The sequence below is a fragment of the Lontra canadensis genome, unplaced genomic scaffold (genome assembly GCF_010015895.1).
Source record: "Lontra canadensis isolate GAN:19392208 unplaced genomic scaffold, GSC_riverotter_1.0 scaffold121, whole genome shotgun sequence".
NCBI classification, from domain to species: Eukaryota; Metazoa; Chordata; class Mammalia; order Carnivora; family Mustelidae; genus Lontra; species Lontra canadensis.
Window position 1 is genome coordinate 3,414,721 of NW_022631115.1, and position 21,990 is coordinate 3,436,710.

Sequence of the window (21,990 nt, forward strand, 5' to 3'; positions counted from 1 at the left end):
CAGAAGAGATCCCAAATCGTGAGGGGGGGGGGAAGGGGATAAAAAGACGTTCAGAAAGAAAAAAAAATAAAATAAAATAAAAAAGAAAAAAGAAACAAATAAAAAAAAGAAAACCAATAATGAAAAAAATATAAAAAGGAAAAAATATATATATATTGGATAAACTAGTTAAAAAACGTTAAAAAAGAAAAGGGTAAAAGTTTAAAAAAATTTAGCAGAAGAAGAGAAAAAAATTGAAAAAGAAAAAAAAAATTAAATTAACTGCAAGGCTAAAGAATCATGGGGAGAAAGCCATGAGTTCCGTGCTTTGCTTTCTCCTCCTCTGGAATTCTGCTGCTCTCCTTGGTATTGAAACCGCACTCCTAGTAAGTGGACTTGGTCCTGGCTGGGTTTCTTGTTGATCTTCTGGGGGAGGGGCCTGTTGTAGTGATTTTCAAGAGTCTTTGCCCCAGGCGGAGTTGCACCGCCCTTACCAGGGGCCGGGCTGAGTAATCCGCTCGGGTTTGCTTTCGGGAGCTTTTGTTCCCTGAGCGCTTTCCGTAGAGTCCGGAGGACGGGAAGGAAGATGGCGGCCTCCCAGTCTCCGGCCCGGAGGAGCCGAGAGCTAGGGGTCCCACTCCTCAGTGCGCCCTCAGGGAACAGCGCCCAATTACTCCCGTCACCCTGGCCTCCGGCCGCGCTCCGAGCTCACCGAGCCTGCGACCGGTTCAAGGTAAGCCCGAGCTGTGAGCTCACTCCTCGGCTCCGTCTCTGTAGCCGGCTTCCCTGTTCTAATACCTGCGAGCTCTGCGACACTTAGACACCCCGATCCTTCTGTGACCCTGCGGGACCTGAGGCCACACTGGCCCCGCGTGGGCTTCACCCCAGTTAAGCCTCTGGAGCGATGTCCCTCAGCGGAACAGACTTTTAAAAGTCCCGATTTTGTGCTCCGTTGCTCCGCCGCTTGCCGGCCCCCCCCCCCCGGGGTCTGTCTTCCCGTCCCTTTGCATTCACTTCTCCGCCAGTCCTACCTTTCAGAAAGTGGTTGATTTTCTGTTTCTAGAATTGCTGTTCTTCTTCTCTTCGATCTCCTGTTGGATTTGTAGGTGTTTGCAATCTTTAGATAAGCTATCTAGCTGATCTCCCGCTACCTGAAGTAGTCTCAGCTGCTACTTCTCCTCCATCTTGACTCCTCCCCAATCTCCAGCAATTATTTTTTTAAAAGTATGCATATTTCCCAATCTCTCTGTTCTTTCCCCTTGGTAATACATTTTAGGTGGATGTTAGATCATCTCCCCTAATTCTTCATTCTCTTACTTTCTTATATTTTATTGTTTGTCTCTCTGGAGCACTGACAGTAACTCCTTCATGTTCTTTCACTTCACTAACTCTCTCTCAGGTTACATTCACTCTGTTGTTTAAACTGTTTATTGAAATTCTGATTCTGGTAATTATGGGTTTTTTTTTTTTTTTTTTTTTTTTTTTTTTGCTTCTAAAAGTTCTATTTGATCCCACTTTGTATTTGCTACATAATGTTTTATGTCACTGTCATAATGTTTTATGTCATACATTTAATATCTCTTCCTGTTCTAGTAATCATATTAAGAATCCTATCTATGTGGTGTCCTTGGAATTCCAGTACCTGAAGTGTTTGTAGATCATAATATACTTATTGTTCCTTGTTTGTTGGTTTGTTACTGTGTTGACTCATTCATCGTGCTCTATTTCTTCCTGTGATTTTTCACTGTGAGCCGAGGGTTTTTGGCACTCTGGGTATTTCTTGGGGTTCAGCTATATAATGTGTCACAAATATAAAATTTACATTTGCATTTGCTTTTGCAGGTTGTCCAAGGATACTAGCAATGAGATACCCTTTAAACTAAATTCTGTATTGGGATTTGAGGCCAGAAAGGTAGTGTGAACCTCATCTCAAACCCACCTATAGGGCAATAATATTTACAAAATCTCAGGAGAATTTCTTCTTAATTCTTTCATTCAGAGCAAAATTCAAAATGAACAAGTTTTCTACTATAGCCCTTTGGGTGGTAGAAATATTTTTCATGCTTACCCACTATTATAATGCCACCTCTCACCTTGCCTAGTTCCTGCCAGTCACAGGCCCAGGATGAATGCAAGCAGGGCCATTGCTTGTGCAGAGCCTTCCCACACCTTGATTGACATTTCATTTTCATTCTGACAGACAACTGAGATATTTTTTCCTCTTCTCTTATCTCCCTGTCTATGCTTTGGCATTATTTTTTGTTTATCCATCATTTTTTTGTATGTTGTCCTGGAGAAATATTTTAGCATATCTGACTCTAAGGAATGCCAGATTTAAGATAGTTTTGTGTTTTTGTGTGTGTGTGTGCGCACGCGCGTGTGTGTGTGCGCGTGCACACATGGGTATGTTTTATGGTGGAAATCTATTGGCTTTGAAATTAAGCAAACCTGGCTTGTAATCTCAGCCTCACCACTTGCTAGCTTTGTGACACTATGTGAGTTAATTATCTTCTCTGAATCTTGGTTCCCATGAGTGAAAAATTTATATAATTTACATAATTCACTGTGACAACATTAAATGAGATTGCATTACCTTGGAGGCTGCTTAAGGTGAAAAATAAAAGTTGGTTCCCTTCTTCTCACTTTCTGTTTTTCAACTATTTACTTGTGTTTGCCTTGGTTCCAGAACTTTATCTGAGGTCATAATTGATTCCTAAAGCAATGAACAATCTACTGATCTGGATATTTGTTCCTTTCTGTAGTTCACTTTGCCTATAATATTGAATGATTATTCTGGATGAACAATTTTAAGAATTTAGGCAGTAGCCTTTCTGTATAAAGTTAGAAAACAACAATTGTCACCTCAAAAAAAAAATGTTCTATGAGTGAATGAATGATTTTTAAATGCAAAGGATTTCCATTATGATTACTTGACACCTAAGTAAAGTGTTCTTAATATGATATTGGTAAAAAAGAGCCTAGGGATATTCTAAAGATTATAGATTTATGGGGCGCCTGGGTGGCTCAGTGGGTTAAAGCCTCTGCCTTCAGCTCAGGTCATGATCCCAGGGTCCTGGGATCAAGCCCCGCATCAGGCTCTCTGCTCAGCGGGGAGCCTGCTTCCTCCTCTCTCTCTGCCTGCCTCTCTGCTTACTTGTGATCTCTGTCTGTCAAATAAATAAATAAAATCTTTAAAAAAAAAGATTATAGATTTATGAAGGTTATATTGCTTCCATAGAATTTTATTTTAATTAAATATGTAATATTTCAATGAGATTAAGATTCATAGGCTAACATTTGGATTGTTTCGGAAATGAAGAATCACACAAACGAGGTGAAATTAAATGTCATATTGTGAAAACAAGTTCCATATAATTTATGTAATTGCTATTTACATGATTTAACATAATAAATTAAAGAGCAAAATTTTTAATTAAAATGGTCATTTTTTTAAAATGACACATTTACTATTTTCCCCCTTAGAACTGATTTCTTCTGTTGTTTTATGTCACAGACAGAGAAAGTTGATGTTTAAAGAAATATGTTTTTTTTTTTCCTTCACATCACACTGGAGAGGTACACAAGGAGGCCTTGCAAAAAGTCAGGATTTTCACTACAGCCCATTGAACCCCCCTTCACAATAGTGTCAGCTGAGAACTCTCGGGGAGCAGTAATGAGGCATTCCTATGCCTCCAGCCATGGTTTTGTCTGTGGAGGCCTGGAAAGCAGCTGGAATTCCACCTATGACCAGCAGTAACAAGGAAATTCTCACCTTAAATGAGAAAAGACAATCAACAGATGCCAACCATAAAATGATACAGATGTTACAATTATCTAACAAGTATTATAAAGTAGCTGTCATAAAATTTCTTCATGTTTGTTACAAACAGGATTGAAACAAATGAGAAAATAGATCTTAGCAAAAGTGGAAATTATAGAACTGGAAATACAATTGTAATAAAAACTCAATGGATGGGCTCAACAACAGAATGGAGAAGATAGAGAAAACATTAATTAACTTTAAGATGGAAAAATAGAAATTACCTTTCTGAACAAAAGAGAGAAATTGAACTGGGGGAAAAAATGGGACACATGGGACTCTAACAAAAGCTCTAACATTTATTTCATCGGAGTCCCAGGAAAAGAGAAAGAGATTAGAGCTCAGAGTGCTTGAAGAAATACTCACTGAAAACTCCCAAATTTTGTAAGATATAACTACACATTCAGGAAGTAGGGCAGATCTCAAAAAGATAAAACCAAGAAACCCATGTCAAGATACATCATAGCCAAATCCTGAAAACTAAAGAAAAAAAAAATCTTAAAAGCAGAAAGAAAAAAGGTTAACATATTAGAAACAGGGAGGAAACAGTCTACTGTAAATGACAGGAGTTTTCCCCTAGAAGTGGCAAAGTACTCCAAAGGCTGAAAAGAAGCAACTGTCAACTCAGATTTCTATATATGTCAAAAATATTCTTCAGTAATCAAGGGGAAACTGATACATTGTCAGAAACAGGAAAACTAAGAAAAATTTTTACCAACAGAGATATTCTAAAGAATGACTAAAAAAGACTTTATAAGCAGAAAGTAAATGAAGAGGAAAGAAATTGGAATAAGACAAAGGAAGAAAGAACAATGGAAAGAGTAAAAATATGGGAAATACAATACCTTTTCTTTCTATCGAGTTTTCTAAATGATGGATGAAGGTTCAGCAAGAATTGTAGCAATGTTTAATGTGGTTCTCAGTGATCATAGAGGACATATTAAAGGCAATTATATTAGAAATAAAACAAGGTAAAGGACATAAATGAAGATAGGTATTCTTCATCTGCTTTGCATTGGTAAAATATTGGCACTGGGAGACAGTGATACTACCTATAACAAATCCACTGCCTACTTAGTGTACAAGTACTAAATATGTTATACAGAGACATGCTCAAAAAGCACTATAGATAAATCAAAATGTAATTCTAAAAATAATATATAGATATCTACAGGAAAACAGTGAAAAGGAGGGGAGAAATTAACAGAGAGAACAGAGACATTATAAAATAAAATAAAATGCCAGAATTAACATATCAATTATTTGATTAAATTAAATTCAGTTTTATTTTATTGGTGCAAACTTATACATTAAAAGGTAGAGATTAGAAGTGTGAATAAAAAAATAAATTCATGCTATCCTCTCTGTAAGACTTATATCAAGTAAAATGATATAAATAAGTTGAAAATAAAATTATGAAAACATCTATAAAGATATGTCATTAATGAAACTGTTAATTGAGAAAAGCAGACCTCAGAAAGAGTAGATAGGAATATCAGACTGAGTGGACCTTGGGGCAAAACAAAAATTATCAGGTGCAAAGGAATATATTACATAATAACAAAAGGTAAACTTATCAGAAACGTATAGCAATCTTAAGTGTGTATGAACAAACAAAACAACTGCATAATACATGAGTCAAAGAGTGATAGAAATGAAGGGAGAAATAGAGAAATCCACAGTTATATTTAAAGACTTTGACATCCTCTCTCAAAAATTGATAGGCCAATTCAGCAATATATTTGAACTCTTTAACCAACCAGATCTAATTAACATTTACAGAACATAAAGCATATTATGTATGTGTTTAAAACATGAACAGAGAACATTTATCAAGAAAGAACACACTGGGAGCCATAAAACATATGTTAGGAAATTTAAAAGAATTGAAATACAAAGTGTGTTCTTTAAGTATAATTGAGTCAAACTAGAAATCAAAAACAGAAAGAAGGCAATTACCAAACACTTGGAAACTAATCAATGCAATTCTAAATAATAATGAGTCAATTAAAATGTCTCAAGGGAAATCTAAAAATACATTGAATTGAATCAAATATAGCATATCACTATGTGTTGGATTCAGCAAAAGTCGTATCGAGAGGGAAGTAGCATTAGATGCATACATTAGAAAAGAAGAAAATTTAGAGTCAATAATAAAAACTTTCATGCAGAGGACATGGAAAAAACAAAAGCAAAATAAATATAAAGCAAGTAGAATGAAGGAAATAATAAAGAGCAGAAATCAATGAAATAAAAACAGAAGGAAAAAATGAATTGAGGAAAAATCAGGAGAGGAAATAAATGTAACAAAAACCAGGTTTTTAGAAAAGATCAGTAAAATTGACAAGCCCCCAGTAAGACTGATGAAGAAAAGATACTGAATATATGGATTCAGTTCCAGATCACCACAGGAAAGGGAATATCACAGTAAGGCTAATCAAATGAATTTTCTGGTCTTCTACTGTGTATAGACGTTATGTTTACAATATGCTATAGTATCTTAAGTATGTAATAGTGTTCTCTCTTAAAAAAAAAAAAGTACATACCACAGTTAAAAATACATTATTGCTTAAAAATGCTGACTATCATTTGAACTTTCAACAAGTCATAATCTTTTTGCTTGTGGAAGTTCTTGTCTTAATGCTGATGGCCACTGACTGATTAGGATGGTGGTTGCTCAAGGTTGGATGGTTGGGGCAATTTCTTTAAGACACTAATGAAGTTTGCTGCAACAGTTGACTCTTCCTTTCACCCATGAGTTCTCAATAGCATGTGATGCTATTTTTTTTTTAATTTTATTTTTTATAAACATATATATTTTTTTCCCCAGGGGTACAGGTCTGTGAATTGCCAGGTTTACACACTTCATGTGATGCTATTTGATAGCATTTTATCCACAGTAGAATTTCTTTCAAAATAGGAGTCCATCTTTTCAACCCTGTCACTGCTTTATTAACTATGTTTATGTAATATTCTATATCTTGTTTTGTTATTTCAACACTAATCACAGCATCTTCACTAGTAGTTTCCATTTCAAGAAACTATTTTCTTTGCTCATCCGTAAGAAGCAACTCTTCATCTCTTCAGGTTTTAACATGAGATTGCAGCTATTCAGTCACATCTTTGGACTCCACTTTAATTTTAGTTCTCTTGGTATTTCTACCACATCAGCAGTTACTCCCTCCACTGAAGTCTCAAACTGCTCAAAGTCATCCATGAAAGTTGGAATTAACTTCTTTCAAACTCCTGTTAATGTTGATGGTTTGACCTCTTCCCATGAATCATGAATGTTCTTAGTGACATCCTGAATGGTTAATACTTTCTAGAAGGTTTTTAATTTACTTTGCCCAGATCTGTCAGGGAATCACCATGTATGGCAAATACAACCTTACAAAATGTATTTCTTATATAATAAGCCTTGAAAGTCTAAACAACACCTTGATCTATGGGCTACAGAATGGATGTTGTGTTAGCAGGCATAAAAACAATATTAATCTCATTGTTTTCCATCAGTGTTCATGGGTGATGAAGTATATTGTGAGCAAATAATAAAATATTAAAAGGAATCTCTTTTTCTTATAATTTTTAAAAGATTTTATTTATTTATTTGACAGAGAGACAGGCAGCAAGAGAGGGGACACAAGCAGGAGTAGTGTGAGAAGGAGAAGCAGGCTTCCTGCTGAGCAGGAACCCCCCCCCCCCAAGACAGGGATCAATCCCAGGACCCTGGGATTATGACCTAAGCAGAAGGCAGACACTTAACAACTGAGCCACTCAGGTGCCCCCAAAAGAATCTTTTTTTCTAAGCAATACATCTCAACAGGAGGCTTAAAACATTCAATAAACCATTTTATAAACAGATGTGCTGCCATCCATACTTTGTTGTTTCAATTTTAGAACACAGATAGAGTAGATTTAGCATTATTTTGAAGGTCCCTAGGATTTTTTTAGTGACACATGAGCATTGGTTTCAATATAAAGTCACCAACTGCATTAGACCTTAACAAAACAGTAAGCCTGTGTTTTTAAGCTTTGAGCCAGGCATTGGGACCTCCTCTCTAGCTATGAAAGTTCTAGGTGGCATCTTCTTCCAATGTAAGGCAGTTTCATCTACACTGAAAATCTGTTGTTTAGTGTAGCCACCTACGAGCATGAACTTCACTAGATCTTCTGAATAACTTGCTTCAGCTTCTACATCAGCACTTTCTTCCTCATCTTCCTCATAAGTTATGGAGGTGGTTAGTTTTCTCAAAGCACATGAACCAACCTCTGATTCAAGCTTTTTCTCAGTAGCTTCCTCATCTCTCTCAGTCTTTACAGAATTGAAGAGAGTTGGGCCTTGCTATGGATTAGGCTTTGGCTTAAGGGAATATTGTGACTGGTTTGACCTTCTATCTAGACCATTAAAACTTTTTCCATATCAGCAATAAGGTTGTTTTACTTTATGATCATTTGTGTGTTTATTGGAGTGGAAGTTTTAATTTCCTTTAAGAACTTTTCCTTTGCATTCACAACTTGGCTAACAGTTTGATGCAACAGGCCCAACTTCTGGCCTGTCTGGTTTTCAACATAAGTTCCTAAGTTCACTCATTTCTGACATTTGATTTAAATTGAGACATATGCAACTTTTCCTTTCACTTCAACACTGAGAGCCTATTTAGAGTTATTGATTGGTTTAATTTCAATATAGCCCGTATCTCAGGGAATATGTTTATTGGTTTAATTTCAATTGGTTTAATTTGGTTTAATACGTTTAAATTGGTTTAATTTCAATATTCTCGTATCCCAGGGAATAGGGAAGCCCCAAAAGAGGGAGAGAGATGGAGGAATAACTAGTTGGAGAACAGTCAGAACATACATGATATTTATGAAGTTTGATGTTTCATATGGGCATGCTTTGTGGTGCCCCCAAAACAATTACAACCATAACATCAAAGACAGTGATCACAGTTCACCATAATAGACATAATTAATAAGGAAAAGGTTGGAAATATTTTGAGAATTGCTGAAATGTGACACAGAGACATAAGTGAGCAAAAGTGCCTGTAGATTTGCTTGATACTCGGGTCCCCCAATGCCTCAGTGTATAAAAAAAACACACTATCTGTGAAGTGTAATGAAGTGAAGCACAATAAAACAAGGTGTCCCTGGATTATGAACAACTCTACACACCTCAGTTTAACAAATTAGGTGAAGTTGGCTAATTCTTCAAACAACTCAGGCCATATGAAACCGATTGTTTTATAATTAAGGAAATGGAATTTCCTATAATGAAAGAACTCTATAAAAAGGAATCTCAGGTCTCAGGTAGTTTTGTTGGAGAACTCTACCAAAGAATAATTAATAAAAAATCTATAAAGTCTCCCTCCAGAAAAGAGAAGCAGAGGTAATACGTAACATTTCATTCTTTAAACTTATTCTGATACCAGAACAAGAGGCAGTACACAACTTAAAACTATGGATCGATATACTTCATGAATACAGACACAAAAATTCTTAGAATGTTAGCAAATAGAATTCAACACTGTAAGGAATTATACATCACAATAAAGTTGGGTTTATTCTAGGAATATAAGACTGATTTAAAATCCAAAAGTAATCAGTGAAGTCAATTCATGATAAAAACTATCAGAAAACCAGGAACTTCTATAATTTTAAAGAGAATATCTACACAAATTTATAGTTAATAACATAGTTAATACTAAAAAATGAAATACATTCCCCCTAAGTTTGTGAATAAGGCAAAGATGTCTGCTCACACCACTGCTTTCCTATGGAATACTGGAGGTTTTAGCTAGAGCAGTAAGGCATTAAAACAGGAATGAAAGGCATATAGATCAGAAAGAAAGAAATCTGTCCTTTTTTTTCTGGGTATACCTGATACTTCCTGAGTATATCAGGTGAATTTCATTGTAGGGTTTTTGGACTTCTTGGCCCTTCTCTCCTGAAATACCCTTTATCTGTGTATATTTTCACTTATTATTTTCTCACCAAAACCAGTTGTGCTCAAGTGTCATCACCTCAAAGAGACCATTTTTATTCCATTTTCATTAGAAAGAAGTTCTATCTCTCTGGCATTATTTTTCTCCAAAGCGTGCATTGCCCTTAACCTGTCTCCCAATTAGAATGTGAACACCTAACAGCAGGGATTTTTGATGTTTTGTTCTCTTTTGAGTTACAACAGATAAAATAGTGTCTCCTATGTAGTAGCCATTTATCAACTATTTGAAATATTTACCATTTCAAAAAAGGAAATAAGAAGGTCTCATCTCTCTTGGTTTTGAATTCTGTATTTAAGCTATTCTGAATAATTATCCTTTAATTACCCCTTTTGAAAAGTTTGACTCTTTTTATATTTTTCCCTTTAACATTCCCATAAAAGTTTTAATTTTAACTGAAGTTTATTTCATTTTCCCTTCATCCAAAAACCACAGCAGAAAAGTGTCACCTCACAGAGAAATATGGTGATTGCATGCACAGACACAGTACTTCCAGTTCAAGTATGAAGACGGGTGTCCTGTGTGGAAATCGGCTAAGTAAAGCTCAGTGCGTGCAGACTTGACTTAGAGCAAATCTATATATCACTTCAAGAGAGACATAAAGCAGAGGAAAATGAAAAGAAGTTCCAGCTGGAAGCTGGCAACAATTTGGTGGGGTGAGAGACAACTGACAATAGATTAGAGAAAGCTAAAATCTCAGTGCCTGAAATGGAGCTGCTAACATAGGCAATGTGAAGTAGTCAAACCCAAACTTCACGTGGCACAAAAACTCAAGAATTTAAAGCCTAAGAGTCCAATGAAGTCCTGGGTTCAGGAAGGGCTCAAGACAGAAACTGCATTTCTGTGTAAAGTTTTAAAGAACTGGATTGCCTTTCTTAGATCACAAATCCTCATTCCCCAGTCTGTCCCTAACAGTAAGCAAAGATGAAATTTGCTTTTAGAGGGTGAACCAGAGGCTCAGGGAATATGGCTGTAGTGGGGCATTTCACTGAAAATTAAGGAGGCAGAAACAGTGAGATGAAGTACCCCAGTGACCTTCTTTCACGTCACTCCCTCCTCAGAATATAACAGGGAGCGAGGTTAGTCATTGGCTAGTTTGAATAATTGCAGCAAGCTTGAGGCATAGGCAGTTCTTAGCTCTTAGGTTCTTAGTTGTCTGGTGCCAGGTCATGAGTGATTAGGGCAGATGGGTAGTGACCCTGAGAGTGAGACCCCAGTCAGGGAGGTGGTTGGGTGTGGACTTAGTTTGTTATTCCAGAGGCGAACTGTCCAGCTTCAAGCCAGGGCCTCAAACTGGGCCAAGACTAGCATTTAAAAACAAAAAAACAAAAAAACAAAAAACAAAAACAAAAACAATGGAACAGGATATTGTTTCTTCTAGATCCTCTCAACAAAACGAACAAGTAGATTATGCGTGTGTGTGTGTGTGTGCGTGTGTGTAAACAAACCTAAAACAAGGATCTCAGGAAAAGCAAAAGTCAAGATTAATAATATTACTATAATAATATTACTATAAGATGACAAAGGCAACTATCACAATCATTATTTAATGGCATTATAAAATTAAAAGCTAATTCCACTCAGATATGAAATACCACAGAAATATAATCATTATTAATATCAATATTTATAAATGTATAAATCCCTTTTTGAAAACTGGACTATTGAAAACATAAACAGTGGTTATGTACATTTTCAAAATTATTTTCATATAATGATTCAAACATATTCTAGGACAAATAACTCAAATGTTCTTTTATAATCTGCCTAGAGGTTTTATGGGTATGACATATTCAAACACAATTTATTGTGATTGGTGATTAAAAGTGAGTGAATCTTTGTTCCACATGACCTTTTAGATATATATGTGTCTGAAACAATTAGAAATCACAGAGTAAATTTTTCAGTTAGGGAAACAGTAGATTAAAAAAAAAGAAATAGCATGCTTAATACAGGACTTCTCAGAGCTGTCATAATCTTAATAAGTGTTAGAAAATAGGAGACGGAATGGATCAGGGGACAACCACATGGGTGGTTGCTCACAGTGCCTAGATTTCAATTCAAAGGATTCACCACTGACTGAATTTGGCCATATTAATTGACATCACTTTACCCCTTGATTCCATTATAGATGCTCATTTGTCAGAACAAAACTATAAAGATAAGATTTCAGTTTCATAGGTGGTGGAGAATATGAAAGTGGAAAGGTGCTATTCCATTCTCTGCAATGGTACCTTTAAAAATAAACAGGAAATATTTAAATTTCAAACAACTTCCATGTCTAACTGTTAATTCAGGAAGGACTCATTACAAATTACATTTGCCAACAGGCTTTGGGGAATGTCAGCCTACCTTTTCCTCTACCATCAGCTTAGCAGGAGAAGGGTCCTTAGGGGTTGCCAAGGAATAAAACCAAAAGGAAGGAAACAAGGTACCCCAGATGTCCTTTAAATATTATCCCCACAAGAAACCATAAAGATGAACATTTTAAAATATATTCTCCTTAATTGCTTAGATTTTGTGAAATTATCTAGGAAAGTGAGTTTAATGCCTAAGCCTTCTCCCAAAGAATGCTATTACTTCCTTAGAACAAAGGAGTTCTAAACTCTAAATAACATTATTCATCGAAAATAGGTTTTTTTTTTTTTTAAGATTTTATTTATTTATTTATTTGACAGAGATCACAAGTAGGCAGAGAGGCAGGCAGAGAGAGAGGGGGGAAGCATGCTCCCTGCTGAGCAGAGAGCCCAATGTGGGGCTCGACCCCAGGACCCTGGGATCATGACCTGAGCTGAAGGCAGAGGCTTTAACCCACTGAGCCACCCAGACGCCCCCATCGAAAAGATGGGGTTTTTAAAAAGTTTTTTTTAGTTTTTAAAAAGAATGAAAAACTTGGGCACCTGGGTGGCTCAGTGGGTTAAAGCCTCTGCCTTCAGCTCAGGTCATGATCCCAGGGTCCTGGGGTCGAGCCCCACATTGGGCTCTCTGCTCAGCAGGGAGCATGCTTCCCCCCTCTCTCTCTGCCTGCCTCTCTGCCTACTTGTGATCTCTGTCTGTCAAATAAATAAAATCTTAAAAAAAAAAGAATGAAACACTTAGGATTAAATTTGCAAATGTACAAAATATATATTCTGAAAACGAAAAACAACAACAACAACAAAAAACACTGAAAGATATTAAAGAAGATCTAAATACATGGAAAGGCATTCTTTTTTCACGAGCTCCAGAATATAATGATATGTTAAAATACTAGTAATCTCCACATTGATTTACAGATCAAACTCCATTAAAATCCAAGCTTATTTCTTTGTAGGAATAGACAAACTAATGCTAAGATTCATATAAAAATGAAAGGGACTTAGAATAGCCAAAACAATTTTATAAAAGAAAAATTTGAGACACTCACACTTCCTGATTAAAAAAAAAAAAACTTAGCAGTTTTAGAGAAGTGGTAATTTGGACAGTGTGAGATATGTCCCCATATGGCATATGGATAGTGATACAGTCATTGAAATAGAATTCAGAGTTCAGAAATAAACCTTCATATTTACAATCAATTAATTTGCAGGGGTGACAAGACCAATGGGGAAAAATTATCTCTTCAACCAATGGTATCAGATTAACTGGATATCCACATGCAAAATAATGAATTTGGGAACTTACACCATTACAAAAATTAACTCAAAATGGATCAAAAATCTAAATATAAAAGCTAAAAATATGAAACTCTTAGAAGACAACATAGGTATAAAATACTGTGACACATTCAAAGGGTTCAAGGGGACATTTCTCCCAAGAAGGTATATAAATAACCAATAAGCAAATGAAGAGATGCTCAACCTTGTTAGCCATAAAGGAAATATATATCAAAGCCACATGAAATACTTTATAGCCACTGGGATGGTTATAATAACAAAGATAGATAAGGGCAAATGTTAGTGAAGACGTGGAGAAGTTGGAATTCTCAGACACTACTGGTGAGAATTGTAGAATGGTATAGCTTCATTGGAAAACATTCTAACAGTTCCCAAAACTCTTTAGCATAGGATCAAAGGAAAAAAGCACGTAGGTACATACAAAATTTGCACACAAAAGTTTATAGCAGCATTATTTATAATAACCAAATAGTGTAAAAACCTGTCTGTCAGTGGAAGAATGGATAAATAAAATGTGGCATACCCATGTGGTGGAATGTCATTAATGTAAATTAATATTTAATTAATAAAAATTAAATATTGATACATGCTACAACATAGGTGAACTTTGAAAATATCATGGTTAGAAGCCAACATGAAGGACCGTACACTGTGTGATACCATTTATGTGAAATGTCCATAGTAGGCAAATCTATAGAGATAGAAAGTAGATTAGTATATCTACTAATTAGTTAGATTAATTGGTTAGATTAATTAGTAGATAGTTACATAATTAGTAGATCCCTAAGGCTAGGATGGGCTTTAAGGATTGAAGGATATGGGGTTACATTTTGAAAAATGCCAATATTTCAAAATTGATTATGGTGATGAATGCATAACTGTGCATATACTAAAATTCATTAAATTGTACACTTTAAATAGTTGGTTTTATGGTATATGAATTGTATTCCTGTAAAACTATTTTTAAAAGGATGAAAGATAATCTATATATATTCCTATATCTTTAAATATTTCTGTGTGTAACCATCTGTATCCACATTACACTAAGCATGAGTTCATACAGCTATCTTTAACTGTCTTCCATTACACAACAGACTGTTTTAGCCTTTTCCCCTTGTTGTAAATTCCCACTCCAACAGTAAGAAACTGGTTGTTCCCATCTACTATCAACTTACTTGTTTAATTCATATATATATATATATATATATATATAATCAGAATTATTAACCATACCTTCATGTGGAAGAGCTTTCTCAACCAGAATAACCAGAATACAATACCATGTGCAGTCCCTTTTGTCTTTAGTCTTTAGCTTTTTGTCTTACTGATTCCATTCATTACCAAAGTTACCTAGTTCAGCACATTTACCGGTATTCCTTTCAAGGAGATAGTAACAGACATTTTTTTTTTTTTTTTTTTATTTGACAGACAGATCACAAGTAGGCAGAGAGGCAGGCAGAGAGAGAGAGGAGGAGGAGGCTCCCTGCTGAGCAGAGAGCCCGATGTGGGACTCGATCCCAGGACCCTGAGACCATGACCTGAGCCGAAGGCAGAGGCTTTAACCACTGAGCCACCCAGGCACCCCAGTAACAGACATTTTAAATGCAATGAGATTGTTTTGTTACAGCTGCATTCCCTCTCTGGATCCTCTAACTTCTTAAATGACTCTTCTAAATGAATCTCATTAAGAAGCATTCTTTGTTCTCTAAAGTTTTATGTGCTTTCAACTAAAGCCTAACGTCATGTACCCATTATTATAATATCAAAAAGAATAGTTTCATTACCCTGTAAATCTCCTGGGCTTCATTTATTCAGCCCTTCCTCTCTCTCCCTGAATCCCTGGCAACCACTGATCATTTCATTGTCTCCATACTTTTGTCTTTTCAGAGTGTCATATAAATGGAATCAGAATATGTATCCTTTTAAGACTGGCTTCTTTTACCTAGTGGTATACATTTGAGGTTTCTCCATGTCTTTTTGAAGCTAGACAGTTATTTCTTTCTACTAGTGAATAAATATGTTCTTGTAGAGATGTACCACACACAGTTTTGTTTGTTTCTTTATCCATCCTATGAATAAAGTGCATCTTGGTCACTTTCAGATTTGCCAATTATGAATAAAGCTGTTACAAATATGTTTATGCAGGTTTTTAGGTAAACACAAATGTTAAAATTAGTTGAATAAATATGTAGGAGTGCAGTTCCTATGTAATCTTTTCAGACTTCTTTGAACTCTATGAGAAACTACCAAACTCTCTTGAATTCCGACCAGCAAGGAGGGTGAATTCTTATGATGATGTATCCCACTTGATATAGTCAATGTTTTAGATTTTAGCCATCCTAGCAGATGTGTAATGTTACTTCATTATTTTAATCTGCAATTCCTTAATAACAAATGATGTTGAGCATCTTTTCATATGTTTACTTGCCATCTGTATATTCTTTGATGGGGTGCTTGCTCAAATATTTTGGCAACATTTTAATTGGATTGTTTATTTTCTTGCTAAGTGTTAAGAGTTCTTCATATATTTTGGAAACAAGTCCTTTACCAGAATGCATTATGCAAATATTTTCTTTACATCTGTGACTTTTCATTCTCTTAAGCATATCTTTTACAAAGTAGATGTTTTTAATTTTAAAATACTTTAACATCAATTGTTTCTTTTTATGGATCATGCTTTTGATATTGTATTGAAAAGCACATTGTTAAACCCAAAGTCAGAGATTTTCTCCTGTTTTCTTTTAGAAGTTTTATAATAATAGTGTTTATGTTTAGATCTGTGATCCATTTTGTGTTAATTTTTATGAAAGGAATGGCGTCAATGTCTAGATTGCTCCCTTCCTGCCTTCCTTCCCTCCCTTCCTTCCCTTCTTTCTTTCTCCTTCCTTCCTTCCTCCCTCTTTCTTCTTTCCTTTTTTTTTTCTTTTTTTTTTTTTTTTTGGTTGTTGAAAAGACTATCCTTTCTTTTTGCCATTGGATTGCCTTTGTTTCTTTGTCAAAGATCAGTTAACTGCAACTGCATGTTTGCTTTTGCTTTGTTTTGTTTTGTTTGGGGGCATTCTGTTCTATTCCAATAATCTATGTGTTTAGTCTTCAAAAATTTCATGCTGTCTTAATTACTGTCCTGAATCAGGCATCCTGAGTCCTCCAACTTTTTCTTCTACTTCAATATTGTGGTGGCTATTATGGGTCTTTTGGCTTCCCATGTTAACCTTAGAAACAGTGTATTAATATTCATAAATAGCTTGCAGAGATTTGGGGATTGGGATGGCATTGATTCTATAGATCTAGTTGGGAAGAGTTGAATCCTAAAAATACTGAGTCTTCTAGTGCATGAATATAAAATATCTCTGTTTTAATCATCTTTGATTTCTTTCTCCAGAGTTTTGTAGTTTTCCATATATAAGTTCTCACTTATTTTGTTAGATTTATACCAAGTATTTCCTTTTTTGTGAGCTATTGTAAATGATATTGTGATTTTCATTTCAAATTTGAATTTCTCATGGGTGATGTATAGGAAAGCAATTGATTTTTGTATATTTTTTTGTCTCCTGTGACTTTGAATAATTATTTATTATTTCCATGAGGATTTTATTGATTCTTTGGGATTTTCCAATCTGGAAAATCTTCAGATTATTGCCTTATTGCACTAGTTGAGACTCCAAGCACAATGTAAGAGGAATGATGAGATGATCCTTGCCTTTTTCTTGATTTTAGAGGGAAAACATTCAGTTTCTCACAATTCCTTCTCTTTTTATTACAATGTACCCTGATTTTCCAGTTTATTTTTTTCTTTCATCCCAATTCTCCATCCCATCCCAGTCCTGTTGTTATAGTGGAATCAGAGATACCTTCATTTAAATCATGATTTGGATCTTGTCAAGTTAATATAACTCTTTTGTATTTAGTTTTCTCATTCTAAATTAGAAAAATATTGTCTATCCTGTGTTGTTAGGATGATTACTTGGGAAAATACTTGCAGAAAACTTTTCGTTTTTCACTTAATGCATGAAAACCTAACTTTGATATAGGCCCTATGCTAAATTCTTGGAATTCAACTATGAACAAGCCTCAGCTCTCAGAAAAAATAGTTGACAAAAAAAGTCAAGGTCACAATGTATTTTAATAATTATATGTGCTATGAAACCTGTCAGTTCACATATTTTATTTTCAGTACCTAGAAGCTACCATTTTTATTATTATTCCTTTTTCAACTTTTTATAGTCTTCTTGAACCATCAAAAGAACTGATGACATTCCCTCTTTTCTTGTATATCTTCTTTATTTCCACCCCACATAACCAGTACAAACAATTCTCCTTTTGATAATCTCTCTAGTTTCTGCACTGTTTTCACTACTTCCTTCTCTTTTCAACTACATATCTCAAACATCTCTATACTTGGGATATACCATAACAACACTTTATGTTTGGCATCATGTATATTTTGGTTATAGTTCCCGTATAGTTCATACAGCATACATGGAGTATTCAAATATAATAATCCAGAGGGCAGTGGTGACAGTAATTTGATTTTTACATAAAACAAATGAAGGATTTAAAACAAGTTGTTTTTTCTTTTCAAAACATTTATGCTAATTAGTTAGGTATACAGCCCATCTTTTTTTTTTTTTTAAAGATTGTATTTATTTATTTAACACAGAGAGAGACAGAGTGAGAGAGCACAAACAGAGAGCAGCAGAGGGAGAGGGAGAAGCGGGCTCCCCACTGAGCAGGGAGCCTGACCTGAGGCTCTCTATTCCAGGACCCTGGGATCATGACCTGAGCCAAAGGCAGACACTTAGGCAACTGAACCACTCAGGTGCTCCTACAGCACCTTTTTATAAGTCCATCCTTTACATTTTATAAGGAATAGGAAGATTAAAGAGAGGCTTTTTGTATATGTAGGTATATGGGGATATTTGTCTTGATTTTGTGTTTTAAAGAATAAAATAAACAATAATGCATTAGTTTCCTGAAGGATAGGGCTTTGTTACTTAGGCAATGTCTTTGTGACACCCCAGATGTAACTAAATACAACTTCAGATCAGCTTTCAGATATTCTCTGATTTATGAGGTGAACAGATGAAACAATTCATTACATTGCATTAAAAAAAAAAATTTTGGTGGGGACAGTAGGGAAGAACCAAATATGAAGAGGTGGAAAGGGGATAGTGGGTATAGCTAACACAAACATAGAGACAGTGGGAAGAACGTCGGGAAGGTGCCACACTGGGAACAGTTATTTTGCCATTCTATACTTCCCACTACCTGCAGTGATAAATTTAATATTTTGGCTTAAAACATGAATTTGTCTTGCTTGTTCTCCTTACTTTCTTAAAAAATAAGCTAATGAAGCAATAGCATATAAAGGTGTTGCCTGGGATTTGCATAATATGTGCATGTGCCCATGTGTTTAAAATACATTAAAATAATTGCTGTCTCTGAGATTTTCAGCTGTTATTGCTGACTCTCTAGTCTCCAAACTCCTTTCTGCATCAGCAATTTTGTATTTGATTTGTAACGTGTTCTAAATATTCTCCACCAAAGACTGGAAAGCAGTCTTGTAGAGAAGGAGTAAAGACATTGCATAGACCTTTGATCACCCTGGCATGCTTGTTGTCACTTCAAAGAAAAGCAGTGTTTCAGTATACATTTGGCTGGTTAATAGAGTTTACTTATCAAGTTGTCCTTGTGACTAATGATTTTTGTGCAAGACATTGTAGGAAATTTAGGTGAAGTGATTTACTAATAAAATACATTTTCTTTGACAGACTGACTTCTTTACTTTGAGAAAATAAAGATGAATCTTTATTTTAAGGAGTCAAGAATTTGTTCCTTATAGACATGGAATTAAGAAAATAACTACTATCTAAAAAGCTGTTTAGTTTGATAGGCAGTTTTGTGAAAGCAGTTTGCTTATCCGTTTTATAAGAGTAAAGATAACCATTTATTTGGCTTATCCTTGAGCTGAGACTTCCAGTATTTGAGTTACTCTGTGATGTAACTATTGGAATACAAAGTGGATAAATATTAATCAGATATTTAAGTGACTACTAAATAAGAATATCTGTCTAGAATAACAGATTGTGTGTATTTGTGTCTGTGCATGTGCATGTGTGTGTGTGTGTGAGAGAGAGAGAGAGAGAGAGAATATTAATTAAGTTTCTACTCTATCCTAGGGTCCTTCACAATTACTAATTCTCAAAACAAAGCTGTTACTGTCTTATTTATCACCATTTTACAGATTAGGAAAAAGAGATTCATAGGGATTAAGTAATTTTCCGAACATATTAAGTTGTGGATACTTGAGTCATTGGTAGATTCTTTGATTTCAATTCCATTATTTTCAATTTATAGCTTTAATCAATCCTTTAGTGAGAAATAAACAATGATTACTTAATTTAACAGGTTCCTCTTACCTTGTCTAACAAAACGACATTTCTAATAAATATGTAATTTATTTTAAATTAGATTTTCTGTGTGTATAATGCATGTGCCCACTTTCCTTTTTGCTTTTGTACATGAAGTTATGCTTATATACATAGATATTGCAATATAAGTTCTAAAGTACTGTTTCTTCCCATATCTGTGATCCAAAAAATGGGGAGTGATACAATATTTGGCTTACAAATAAAAAAGTAGAGTTTATGGTGTTATTTAACATGAATAATGTGTTTTATATTTCATGTTCCTTTTCATACATTGTAATATACCTATAAACTTACTTTGTGTAATTTTAATGTTGACTTGAAAATATAATTAGAGGACAGGTTTTAAGAGTGAAATCTATAGTTTTAAAATAGGTCAATTTACTTAGGACATGACAAAAAATTAGGATAACTAAGTGTTATTCATTTGTACTAATAGTTTTTTTCTTATGCACCAATCTCCAACCATAAATGTTTATTTTTTAATTCAAAATAAATGACACTTATTACACCTCAATTTCTGGTATAGTGGTCTTGTTCTTTAAACATTTTTTGCTTTTATTTATGAAATCTAAAAACATGGCTAAATGAAAGTATCTTGTAACTGCCAACATGATGAGGTTTTATACTATACTATCTTAAAGTATTAGGAAGAACCATCAGAAGCATACATTTTCCAGATTTTCTCTTTGTTCTTTTTAAATAATATAAACTGCTCCACATAGCCCCTCTATTCTTTCTTATTGAAAGAATCAATAAGAAAGAGAGCATAGCAAATAAGCTGGGCATTTTCAGGGAGAGACATCTATCCCAAGTACAGCAGGAGAAAGGGGCGGAAGTCTTAAAGTGTTATGGATAGGGGGAGGTTCAAAACATAAGAAAGTTATAAGTAAGTTGAGAAGGTAATAAACAAAAGCTTCAACACACTTCCAAATAAGCATGATGTAGAAACGATTGCCCTAAAAGAGTAATACTGATTTTTTTTAAATTAAAGGATTTGTTCAAATGTGGATTTTTGTGATTTTTGTTTTAGACACTAGTGATTGAATTATCTTTACCATTGTTGAAGGAAAAAGATAATTGATTTTGAAAATTGATAATTCCATCGTCATTATTAGTTAGGTATAAAATACAATCTTTTCCAAATAAACAATCATTATGAACTGGTTTATCCACAGTTTCAGTCCTAGATACACACATGAATCATTTATGTGTTTGGGACATAGTAGCATCCCAGCTCAGCTCTCAGATTTCCACAAGCAAGATGACTTAGTACTGAAGGAAATAAGACCTTGGTTGACAAAGATAATATTTACCAATGACACAGAGTTAGTTTTTTGTAACCCAAACTTGTCATTTCTTAGACAACAAGAATACATAGTATGAAAATGAGAAAATGAGAAGATAAAAGTTAAAATTCCAAAATATGTCCAGAGAATCATTGAAAGGAAGTTTAATAACCGTACAGTCCCTTTTATCTAGACAAATAAATTAACCTTTGATTAAAAATTACAAAATGATCCATTTGTTGCAAAAATTAAAGCCTGTTTGGTGTCACAAAATGTTTCTTTTTTAAAGGAACAAAAACAGAACCGAAAGGAGGAAAATGGTGTGTAAGTCTATTATTGTGAAATTCTAACCTCTTTTAAAATCCTGTCTTTCAGGAAAGAACGGTGACCATTAGAAGACAAACTGTAGGAGGATTTGGATTAAGCATAAAGGTATCCTGTCTTTTCAGTCTATCCTCAAAGGCCATGCTGTAAAGCCTGCATTTTTGTGTATTTTGATTTTTTTGCTGATTAATCAAAATATACTATAAGATAAGAATGGCTATAGCAAACTGTTCAATATTTGGAATGAGATGTAAAATAGGTAAGTTCTCACAAAACCTTGGGCAACTTTTGGTTTAGAAATTCTCTTAGAAAAAGTACTTGGGAATTTTACCTGATATTGAACATAGGTCATTCACTTTCTCTGGTGTCATTTAACATGTCAGATATTGTGTTATAATATGCATGTCTTCCTCTAACCAGCCAGAATAGGAGCCACTGCCCTTTCAGTGAATGGAGCAAGAACAAGTTTTAAACTAATAATACATAGTTAAGACT

At 34.7% G+C, this 21,990-nt stretch overlaps 1 protein-coding gene across 4 annotated transcripts in view; it reads left to right on the plus strand.

The window, feature by feature from the left end:
• SNTG1 (syntrophin gamma 1) overlaps positions 1-21,990 on the plus strand; it is an 890,620-nt gene that overhangs the window by 571,570 nt on the left and 297,060 nt on the right. For all 4 annotated transcript variants that reach the window (XM_032841184.1, XM_032841181.1, XM_032841185.1 and 1 more), the window contains one exon: positions 21,547-21,603. In XM_032841184.1, the coding sequence (XP_032697075.1) occupies positions 21,547-21,603 (57 nt within the window). The remainder of the gene's footprint in view (positions 1-21,546; positions 21,604-21,990) is intronic.